The 12,353-nt window shown below is 32.9% G+C and overlaps 1 protein-coding gene across 6 annotated transcripts in view; it reads left to right on the forward strand.

The window, feature by feature from the left end:
* The window catches only part of CPEB2 (cytoplasmic polyadenylation element binding protein 2), a 66,079-nt gene that overhangs the window by 2,895 nt on the left and 50,831 nt on the right, over nucleotides 1–12,353 (forward strand). For 2 of the 6 annotated variants that reach the window (XM_017498705.2, XM_017498706.2), the window contains exons 2-4: nucleotides 1,907–2,188; nucleotides 2,938–3,027; nucleotides 11,744–11,834. In XM_017498705.2, the coding sequence (XP_017354194.1) occupies nucleotides 1,907–2,188; nucleotides 2,938–3,027; nucleotides 11,744–11,834 (463 nt within the window). Of the gene's footprint in view, nucleotides 1–1,906; nucleotides 2,198–2,937; nucleotides 3,028–11,743; nucleotides 11,835–12,353 lie in introns of all 6 variants that reach the window. The other 4 variants (XM_017498707.2, XM_017498710.2, XM_017498708.2 and 1 more) reach the window with 2 other exon arrangements.

Raw genomic sequence — 12,353 nt, forward strand, 5'->3', positions numbered from 1 at the left:
CGTGTGTATTTTAAGTAGGTAGTGTTATGAAATAACACTGGGCAGAGTATTTATCTGGATCTTTTCTGATTTAAGATTTTTTTTGTTGTTGTTATTCCCTCAATACAATTTTTGGGTGACCGGTGGGTTGGTGAGTTGACGTTGAAAGAATGTCTTGTTAGTTTTTAATCTTGTTAGCATTTGTTGCAGTGTTCACTCTGTTTAAGGCCATTTTCCATTTTCGTGATTAAGCATTGAGAGAGAAGCAAAATTTGACCTTAACCCCATAACTTTTTCAGCTGACCAAAGTTTTCAAGGATTACCTAAGTGAAAGTTAACAGTTTATCTAAATGACGCAAAGTGACAGTTAACAGTTTTTGTTGAATCACTGATTTCTTTTTACAAAAGAGAATGTGGCCTATAAGGTTTGAAGATAGGGATATTGAAATAACTTTCCACTTTTACATGATTTTTATAGTCCTCTGCAACTGTCTTTTGTGTCTCAGGGTCTTCATTTTGTTAACTGGAAACTTGTCCACAGAAAATTATCTATAGGTAATTTTGTATTCTTAAAGTTGTGATACAAAGCACTGGAATAACATATACCGTGATCCATATTTAACTGTAATCTTCTTTTGGACAAAAAATATGTCTAGCCATGGAGTGTGACAGGCCACACAGCTTTCATAAAGAATTTTAGATCACTGGAAGACAGCTTTGAGCATTAACTTATTTAATAAGGAAAGTAAGGCCCTCAAGAATGAAGTGATTTGTCCATGGCTCCCTACTTATGCTTTGGGACTCTGTGGAGGGGGAAGGGGTAATATATATTCATGACTATGTTAGCATTTAAAAGTTTTTAAACGTTGGTGCTATAGATCAGGATTTTCTCTTTTAATTGTCTTATAAAAGGTTCAATTTTAAGAGAACCATATTTGTTTTTAGTAACTGCATGGCTCATACTTCTTTCGCTACATCTTAACACCAAAGTATTAAAGTATAAACGTATTGACAGTAGAATTACCAGCAATGAGTACTTCTTTAAAAAAAAAATACCAAAAACCCAAAACTACAATTACAACCTTTCAGTGGGATTTCCATCCTTTAATGACTTAACTTTTCTTGCCCCAGGTTTTAGATTAGGATGTAATTTACTTTTGAAAATGAATCAACTTGATGGAGACTTGTATCAAGATCTCTACTGGAATAATCAAAGCATGTAGTTAATTGGCGGTATACCTCAGTGGATCCACCTATGGGCAACATCAGATAATTGCTTCACAGTTCATGGATAATTAAGTGATATAAAAACAAAAACACTTTAAAACAAACTATACTAAAACTGGAATAAAATGCCTTAACAGTTAAATAAGCAATGTAGAAAAATGACGTAGTTTCTATGCTGTTCTTATTCTAAAAGGCGTTTTTAATTTGTGCAATTGAGTAAATTACCACTTTTGTAGTAGTGCAACTTGTTTTGGAAACATGAAGTCTAAATATTTCACTTGGATGAGTAGGATATTTTAATTAACAAAGAACATATTTTTAGTTGTGTGCCTAGCATAATATGGTTGCTTTTAGATCACCGTGTAGATTATATCTTTAAGAATCTTCAAAGTTAATTTCAATTTATTTTTTCTTCATATTTATCATGTATACAGTTATTTTTGAAGGAAAAAAAGTACATGGTTCTGTTTTCCTGTCATAAAATATCATGATATTTATAGTAGACAAGAAGATGAAAACTGTACCAGCATCAAATATGATTTCACGTAAAAAGATCTCAAGACTATTAACTTGTACAAGCTAGGAAAGATGTATTATTTTGTCTTTATATATTTCATTATATAAATTCTTAGGTCTGAAATTTCAATTTGAATTGTAAACTCTTTAAATGCTGTAATTTAAATAGATATGTTTTCCCCAGCCTCTTCTGAAACAATCTCCCTGGAGCAACCATCAGAGCAGTGGCTGGGGCACTGGAAGTATGTCCTGGGGAGCAATGCATGGCAGAGATCACCGTAGAACCGGCAACATGGGAATTCCAGGAACAATGAATCAGATATCTCCATTGAAGAAACCGTTTTCTGGTAATGTCATTGCACCACCGAAATTTACTCGCTCAACTCCATCACTGACTCCAAAATCTTGGATTGAAGATAATGTTTTCAGAACAGACAACAATAGTAATACACTGTTACCCTTACAGGTAAGAATGGTATGTAAATAACCTTATCTCTCATGTTAATCTTTCAAAATAGGTAGTTGGGTGATGGTGGTAGTAGTATGTTAAAATTAACATTCTTTCAAATAAAGTTTTAATTTTTAAGCATGTAATTTAACAAAGGTTGAGATATCTATACAGAGAAAATTGAGAGTATAAAAAAATTCTCTAAACACTCAGTGGAAAATAAGCTTAGTAAAACATAGAAAACCTTGTTGTATTTTTTAAATACATGTTGAAGCTTTCAATTGGCAGCTCTTTAAGAATGCTTTACTTTATAAACTCTGATGGGCCACCAAAATTTTTTCTCCTATAACATAGCTAAGCTAAAATGTTCTGTAATTGTAACTATTCTTGTATTTGACTGTGATCGGCTGTATATATATGTTAGGATATACTTAGTACAGCTATGATTGTGGCAAAATAATATTAGGGCTTTTCACATCTAATTTAAATTTATTTTCACTAAATTCACATATTTTTCCTAAATGTGGCCTAATAGTTGTGATGATTAGACTGGTTTTTTTTTTTTTTTTCAGGCTTTTTATTATTTTGTTGAAGTTTCCTTATGGCTATTGCAAGTGAGGTTTTTGTTTGGTTTTGTTTTTCTTAAACTGTTAATGGATGGAATAAGGATTTATGATAGAGCTTTATTTTTTATTTTCTTTCTTTCTTTGGGTGGGTTTGGGGAAGACAACTGCTCATTTCTGATGAAAACTTCTATGCTATTGAAGGTGAGATCTAGTTTGCAGTTGCCAGCTTGGGGCTCAGATTCACTCCAAGATAGTTGGTGCACTGCAGCCGGAACATCCAGAATAGACCAGGTAGGCTGCACAGTGTATACTTTTTAGGATTTTGGTTAGGAGTTTAGTATTTATATTATGAGTAGGATTTATTACTTATTTTCTTATTATACTTATGGTAGCATATGTTAGAGGACACTGAAGCAATTTATTTTTTAAGGATCACCGGATTTGAACTATTTAATATAAGAATTTTTTATTTTCAAATTTAAGAGCAATGAATAATCCTTTTATATTTCTAAAACATAATTTTTTGTTCGGAAAAAGGGATTATATACACAAGAGCACCTGACTTTAAACATCAGTCAAACTAAACAGATTGTATTTCTTTTCAAAATTATATGCAATTAGGTACAAAATCATGTTTACTTAACATCCAGCTTTATATTTAATCAGTGTTTCATAGAACTTTTCAGTAAATTTTTGTCATGAATTCTACATTTGTTTTGAGATATATTTCTAAAAAAGATTTGTCTTGGTTCAGTTTTTCACCTTTATTTAAAAAATGTATAGCCTAGTGTTCTTAATTTTGTTACTGCTTTTATACCCAGACTTTTTCCAAATGATCAGTTTCCTAGGAAGAAAGTTTTAGTCAAAAAACTGGGAGTTAGTCTTAGTCAAATTACATTCACACCTTTGTTGGTCACAAAATACTGTCTTTCTGCAAACTGAATGTATACTAGGTACCAGGTGGTAAGGGTTATTACAGGGTATAGAAAGCTCAGTCCTTATATATGAAGGTTCCTTCTTACAGAGCTCAAGTTTGAATGAGTATAGACTTAACATTGCGTGTGTTATAGAAATGGGGCTATATTATTCTGAGTCTCTTCCTTGGTTAATTTATCAGCATGAGATGATTTTACAAGTAAGGATACAAACAGATTAATAATACATTTGTAAGTAGCATTCTAATCTAGAAGATTAGCACTAATTTTGATAATCAACCACTAGCAATTGTTTTAGCCAAGTCCTGCCTATTTTCCAAAGTAGTCCTGCCAGTGTCTTCACCTAGAAATGGTAGTTACTGCATGTAATTTGCAATGTACTGTCTTGTTAATATGTTAGCTATTTACTTCTACTCTCTTCTCTTCTATAGTCTAGTTAAGCCTTATTAGTGACATTTTTATGATAGCATTTTTGTATTGTTCAAATTTAATACATGAATGCCTAGGAGATGGTATGTTTAGGAGAAGAAAATTAATATAATTATTTTGAAATTGGCAGGAGAAATATTTTCAGATAGAAAAGGACATAATTATCCTGTTTGTGCAGGAAGAAGTGATAGGATGGGTACATATATAGGAGAAATAAGTATCCATGGAAAATAATACAAATTAGCTGGCATAAAGGGTCCATGAGGCAGGGACAGATGTTGAGAAACCAGGTTATTGAGTTGATTTCAATTGGTGGAATGCTAGAGAGGAGACAGGGGTGATAATGAAAGGGAAGCTTTTAAACCAGCATCTGGGGCTGCCACCATTGGGGCTGCCCTCCCACTTAGACTTTGGTCAAAGTTCCCCTGCTTTTACCTGTTTCATAACCTAAGATTTTAGGGAAATTTATTTTAGGGAAAAGGATTTTGGTGCTTAAAGATAAACTTCTCTGGTAAACTGCTGAGATATTGGCATTCCCTTTGGACTGTTGAGCCAGAGGTGTGATGTGATGAAGTAGAAGACAATGATGGTGGGGCGGGGGGGAAAGATAATGGAAAGTAAATGGAGCTGGAAGGAAAGAGGGCCTGAAACTTGGATCTTCTTCCTCTTCCTCATAATCTTTATGACATTGAATGTCATAGTTTATGGGCTTTCATCTCTCTGGGTTACAGTTTCCTTATCTGTCAAAGGAGGACCTTGAACTAGGTCATTTAAGGCCTTTCAGCCAGCTTTTACACTTTCTCTGATCTCTTTTGGCCATTTCTTTTCCTCTCTGCTCCCCCACCCCCTAGCCTCTATTTTTAGAATACCAACCTCTTGGTTTCTTTGAGCAAAGGGTCTAAGGCATTAGTCTAAGGCAGTGGAGGTAGTATGTGACATTTCAACTGGGCTTGAAGGCAATGTCATTATCTCCTCTAAGTACCTGAGGGTACTTATATATAATTTGTTTTGTGTTTCTGTCTTTCTATAAAGGTTGAGGTATTTGAAGTTGATGCTTTTAAAAATACCACAGCAGCTACAAAATGAAATTGGTATCTTAAAATGTTGGGTAGTTTCTCATTCTTTGGCAAAATTAAATTATAGAAGATACTTAGTCACTTAAATACTTGTGGAGATTATTTTTTGACCTTTTGTCATCATATACAATGTAATTCTAGTACATTTTTGTTAACAAGTACATTATTTTAAAACATTTAACTTTTTATTTCCTTTAGTCTCAAACTGGTTAGGGCCTAGAATATAATACAAAATTATGAAACTGAAGTCTTAATTCTTATAGTTGGATACTGCGGGTTAACTTATATCGAGAGCTGAACATGTAATTGAATTCAATGAATAGGAAAGAACTAGTTTTGTAGGTTGATTTTTATTTTTGTTATATGTAAAATTTTGGGGGTTGGAATTTTATTTTAAATTAGCTTTTTTTTTTAAAATAGAAAACCCTCAAATTTAAAACTTTTTAAAAGAAATGTAAATTATAAACATTTCTGACTTTAAAATGAGTATTATATATCTGTATGGATTTCTCTTTCTTTCCTTCTCTTTCTTTCTCTGTCTCCCTCTTCCTTTCCTTTCCTTTCTTGTTTCACCGTCGCTCAGGCTGGAGTACAGTTGCATTATCTTTGCTCACAACAACCTCCGCCTCACGGGTTGAAGCGATTCTTGTGCCTCAGCCTCCCCAGTAGCTATGATTACAGGCATACACTACCACGCCTGGCTAATTTTTGTTTTAGTAGTAGAGACAGGGTTTTACCATGTTGGCCAGGCTGGTCTCAGAACTCCTGTCCTCACATGATCCACCTGACATGGCCTCCAACGTGCTGGGAATACAGGCTTGAGCTATGACTGTGGCCTAACATATCTCCATGAATTTCTTTAGGGCTATTAATTATTCTACTTTAAAATGTCATTAGCTAGTTACCCTTGCAAGAATCATACTCAAAAGTGTGAATTCTAAATTATATTAAAATGGAATCTGCAGCCAGATCCAGCAACGTACACTACTTGGGAGACTGAGGCAGGAAGATTGCCTGAGCCCAGGAGTTGAGTCCAACCTGGGTAACGTAACAAGACACCACTCCCACCTCCCAAAAAAATAGGAGTTTTCAGTTTGATGTTAAGGTTACAGTATATTTATCCAAAACATAAAGAGTAAATATCCTTTAACTGAGGTTATTATTACTAACAAGTTTACATATGACATATTAGCTCACTGTAAACAAAGTAATGTCTTGCAGCTATAATTGAGTATATGAAGTATATACATGCATGTCAGCCTGCCTTTCAACTGGGGAATTATCAGTATATCAACTCTAGTTCTGCTTGCAGTGCTTGAGCATGTCACATAATAAACTACCTAGAATTAATTAAAGATATTTTTCACTAATCTTTAATAGGCTATTGTGATAATGTGGTAAATGGTAATTTAGAGATCTGTCTCAGAAAAATATTATTTGAGTCTTTACTCACCTTACACACAGAAAAAACAGTATATAGATGCATACCAAGTCCAATTTGTTTATCTGATAAAGCGTTTCGTAAATAGTGGTTCAAAAACCAGATGAACTTCAGGGACATTCAAAGTCATCAAACTGTTACATGGCCATTGAAAATGAAAAAGAATGGACTCTTGTATACGGCTTAAGTAATGGATGCTTTCTTTTGATTTCCTATTCTGTGTTCAGTTCTTTAATTGTTCTTGTCTTTCTGTTTTCTTTAATTCTTGTGAATACTAAAATAGCTTTGGCCTTTTAAAACATTTGATTTTTTTTTTTCCTGAGTATGACTAACACCCTGTGTTGAGGTTCAAAATTAATAGAGAAAATTCAAGAAATATATCTTCATTTGTTCTGTATGTGTTTTAATTACCCTTGAGATATATGGATAAAAAATACTATTATTTGTCTTAGAGAAGGTAAGAGTTGAGTTGGGTGAATAAGGGTTATCTATGTGGAACAACTAGGGAAAGAGAAGAGAGCTTATGAGATTGAGTACTACGTTATGCAGTGAAGCAGAGTAGCACGTCATCTGCTGCTAGTTGAGTATGGGGCAATAACATTGTGTAACAGGAATGTGTGATCAATATTTACTTAAAATTAAAGACAATATTAGCACTACATTGCTTTATTTTAAAGTAAAAATTAGAGAACTAAACACAAACATTACAAGTACAATATAAATCTGATCTTCCTAGTTAAGCAGAATAATACATGTTCAAGCATCTGCTATATCATTAAATATAAGAATATAGGGGTTTTCTATAATCTTATTTTTCTTTGGAAGAGTACCTCATTTTCAAGAGGAAAAGTTTCTGATTGACCATTTCTTTTGAAATAAAACAGAGTTTTTAATATATCCCAGCAAAAAAATTAATATCTCTTCAAAAAGTTCTCTTGTAATGAAGTTTGAGTTCCCTTTGTCATACTATTTCTAAAATTTTGCATTGATCTCCTTATTTTTCAGTGTTTATCATCTTTTCTTAGGTCATCTTTTTTCAAGATTAAGATTACTTTGTTTTTTTTCCTGTGTTTTTCAACCTTTGTAAGCTTTTACTGACACTCACATAGTGTTTGTGGCAAATATCTGGGTTTAAGAAAAACCATGAAATAAATATTATAATAAAAGAGGTTATACCTTTTTCAAAAATGTTTTCTTATTTTATTCTGTCAGTTATTGTGAGATTCCATAATCTCAGTTTCTGAAAGCCCACTAAGTTGATTCTTTGCCGGTTAGTTTTTATGTTTTAGAATAGATTTCATGCACACCTTTCCTCATAGCCTTATTTTTGCGAAATATTTTGGTGTTTTCAAATAACCTTGTAGTAATAAATGTAAATTACGTTGCTATGATTTTCCATATTTATTAATGATAATTAGTACTGGTGTGTTCATGGTCACTTGAAAATTGCTTTAGTTCTTCTATTTAGTTTTTAAACTGATGGCAGTTTGTATGAACACAATTTTTCCTGATATCTTTATTTCAGAAGAATGCATGAGTTTTTGTTTTATAACCAGATTTGTTTCTGTTTTTTCAGAAGTCATATTTTAATTCCCACAATTTATTTAATATAATTATCTATATCTTTTGCATATAAGTCTATAGGTTTCATTAAATTTAAAAAGCAGTTTTGAGATGTCATGTGCTTTTTGGTTGCCCAAGACTGTTTTTTGTTTGTTGCTTTGAAAATCACATGGGATTCAGCTGATGCTTTACAAAGTATAACCAAGCTAATTGTTTTAAAATAGCTGTGCTGTTTTCTTTCCTAGAGTAGGAGTTTAGGATCAAATACTTAACAGAAAACGGAAAATAAGAGACCTTATAAATAGATGTCTCACTGATTCAGTTAGATATAGATCTTCAGGCTGAAGTTATTAAAACATGCAGCCTTTTTGAATAACACCTCTCAGAATTGATTATATAGTGGTCACTGATATTTATAGCTACAGGATATTCTCCTTCATACTTTAAACATTGTCCATGACCTATGCAATAGTTCTACTATGCTCCAGAGCAAGAACACACCGCAAGGGTACTTTCCTCCAAAACCTCCAGGAAAAGGAAGTTACTTGGGAAATATTGTTCGGGTGATTTAATAGTTACCATTAATTAAGGTCATTGGTTGACTGGACATAGGCTGATTCTGTTTAGAATCATCAACCTAAAAATATAACCATGAATTGTGATATATTCCCTTTGTGAGGATTTAGGGTAAGTAGGATAATAAAGTATTTATTTACAATATTCTCTTAGAACCTTCATGACATGGCATATCTTCAGAGGGATTTTTTGCTTTGTTATATGAACATCAATTTTTATCATTACAGCTTACATTTTATAATTATATTTTAAATACATCTGGGAACTTTCAGTATAATAGTACTTAATCTTCCATTGGGTGATTGGAAATTCAGGTTCATAGCAAGCCACATTAATCTGATGCTTGTCTCAGTTTAGTCAGTTAACATTTGACTACCTATTCCCTTGAGGATTCTGAGAAAGTTTTATAGACCTTTACAATTACTGCAGTCTTTCTCCTCACAGAACTCAATTTTTTTTTTACATTTTTATAAAGTTTTTATGGTAGAGATAAAGGAGTATGCATTCAACAGACATTTGAGAACTAGCTGTATTCTGTAATTAGATAGTCCCTATCCTTAATCAACTTAGAAGTTTAGTGGGAGAAACAGGAAAATCAACAAATTAGTTATGAACACAGTATAGTGGAAGCACAGAGAAAATGGAAATATTTGGATAGATTCCTAAAATAAGTATGTCATTTTTGCCTGTGGGCCATCCTCTTCTCTGTTTCAGCTTTATTAATATTTCGTTTATTTTACAGTATTTTGAGTCTATTTTTTTCTATAATTTTTAACAAGACTCTAGGCATCATCTAGCCTGACATGATTATTTTTAGAAGTTGAAACCACAGCCTAGAGAGATTTAATGACTTCAGAGGCAGAAACTAATTGTTTCTTAAAAAGTGTGATATCCAGGCCAGCAGAATCAGTGTCACCTGGGAACCTGTTAGGTATACAGATTCTCAGGTGCCACTCCAGACCTACTGAATTTGATGTGTTTCATTTGATGTGTTTAACCAGCCTTCCAGATGATTCTGAAGCATGCTCAAGTTTAGAAACCACTGTTAGAGTTCACTAATTCTTTGTGCCTCTGTCACTAATCAAGGTCATTGTTCTAGTGAGCAGCTGTTATTGATGTATGTGTTTTACCTCAGGGGCCTTGCAGTAAAAATCAATAAAAAGTACTGATAGAATTAATTGGTGGTAAAGCTGGAATAAGAGCCTCCAGTCTAGCATTCTTTCCATCATTCAGTGTTACTTTTTACCCTTTTAAACTCCTTGACAGCAACTTACTTAGTCTACAGTACTGATTCTGAACCCGTAGCTTTTAAAAGGCTACAACCTAAAGGCTACAATCCTAATCTAAGCATCAAAATAGAGTAAATAAATGAACATATTTTTAGGAAAGCTTCTTAGGTTTTTCTTCAGCTTTCTGAAGAACTGATTCTGAATCTTCTCTGAATTGTGGACTTCAGTGGAAAACTGATGAAAGCTATAAATCTTTTCTTCAGGAAAAAACCAAAATTACATATACACTAGTCACCCCTTATCCATGAGGGATACATTCTAAGACAATCAGTGGATGCCTGAAACTGCAAACAGTGCCTTTATATGCTGTTTTTTTCCGATGCAAACATATGTATGACAAAGTTTAAATCATAAATTATTCACAGAAAGTGATTAACAACAATAACTAATAAAATAGGAAAATTATAAAATGTAATGTAGTAAAAGTTATATAAATGTGGCATATCTCTCTCTCTCAGAATATCGTATTGTACTGTCCTACAGATAACTGAAATCATGGAAAGCAAAATGCTGAAACGGGGGACTACTGTACATCCATGTACAATATATTATATATAATTTCAGAGACTTCTGGTCTCTATTAAAGCTCATGGACCCAGGTTAATAAGTGCCTTATTTTGATTTCTGTTGGGACTTTTATTTCTACTTAATTTTCAGATTCTTCCCTTTCCATTTTCTGTGGCAGTCATTTTTTGAGAGTTTAGAATGGCATATCCCCTGCCTCCCCCACATATACATAAGCTTGCACATGTGTGTACACACATACTTAACTGTGTGGATATTTTGGGGATACTCCTAGATTGTTTGGAGGGCATGGGCCAGAGCTTCCTCTAGTAGTTCCTCACTTACCTTTTTCCAGGTACATTGAGTATGTGTTGAACAGAATACAGTAAAAATTCATGGACATTAAAGAGTCAGATTCTTTCAGATAAGCAAGTGGAGGGATCGAACATTCAGCAAACAAGGATCTGACAACACAAGACTTTGGAGACTTGGTGAAGTAGCAACTTAATGAGATTACTGTGCTTTTACGCTTTCCTCCTCCGTCTGCCTATTTTTCAGGGGAGTTGGTGAAGGTTACAATGCAGAGACCAATATGGAAGCACTTTAGAGAGTAAGATATGAATATGAATATTCTAGGTATTAGTCTTTGTTCTGGGGTTAGTGTCTTATGCTTTTGATTTTTACCATGTAAGTTGTTTATGCACTCATGTTGAAATGCAGACTATGTCAGATAACAAAATGTTTGATAGATGTTTAAAGTATGGTGCAATTATGGAACTAAAATATTTTTCCCAAATATTTATTTTCCACATGCCAGTGTCTGTCTTCCTAAATATGTGAGAAAAGTTTAGAAATTAACCAAAAAATGCTTTCTGTGTGTATAATATGTTAGGAAACTTTATAGAGAAAGATTACCATAGAAATTATTTTACTGTATTGCATTAGTATTGCCAGTAAAATTAGATTATTTTTGATAAAAGATTTAAGAGATAAATGTACCGAAAATAATGTCCTCCAATGCAAGAAACATTGTAGCTCATGAGATCTTTAGTTATTGGTATTTTGTGGGATACCGATTAATTAGTAATATGTTCATCAGATGTCCTCTTTTATGTAGGAGAACTTAGTATTTTTATAATCACTTTTTGGAAAAAATGTATAGATTATAATGTCTTTTTTTCTATTCTCTTTCAGGATCGAAATAGAATGTATGACAGTTTGAATATGCACTCTTTGGAAAATTCGCTTATTGATATTATGAGAGCAGAACATGATCCTCTTAAGGGTAGGTGACTTTTTAAAAAAGATATATATTTATATTGTATACCAATTTGCTTATCTTACTCATTTTTATATGAAAGTGAACCTTAAGTAGCACCTATATCTACTATAAAATTCTGTTATACATTTATTAATGGCAATCTTTGTTTTTATGAAATTTCATACTTTTGTTGCTTAATGTGAACTCACCTCCGTTGACTTACAATTTAAGGAAAATTTACTGTTTAGACATGCTTCAGTTCACTGGAGAATGAAGAATGGATCTAAAAGTATACACTAGTCAGTTTTCTAGAATTCTTTCAAGTACAAAAATATTAAAAATATTTCTTGGGATACTTGTATTCACAGTTTGCAGTGATTCCAGCCTAGAATTATCCCTAACCTCCTTTCTCATTTTTTCTTCTACTGTCAAAGGGTTTTGAAAGGGGAATATTTTATAGTAGCTTCTCTGAGGTGAAAAATAGCTCTTCAGAGAAGTTGAAACAAATTAGGAAAAAGAATCGGCCCACTTATCCTACCGTAG

Source organism: Cebus imitator, unplaced genomic scaffold (assembly GCF_001604975.1).
Source record: "Cebus imitator isolate Cc_AM_T3 unplaced genomic scaffold, Cebus_imitator-1.0 Scaffold249, whole genome shotgun sequence".
Taxonomy (NCBI): domain Eukaryota; kingdom Metazoa; phylum Chordata; class Mammalia; order Primates; family Cebidae; genus Cebus; species Cebus imitator.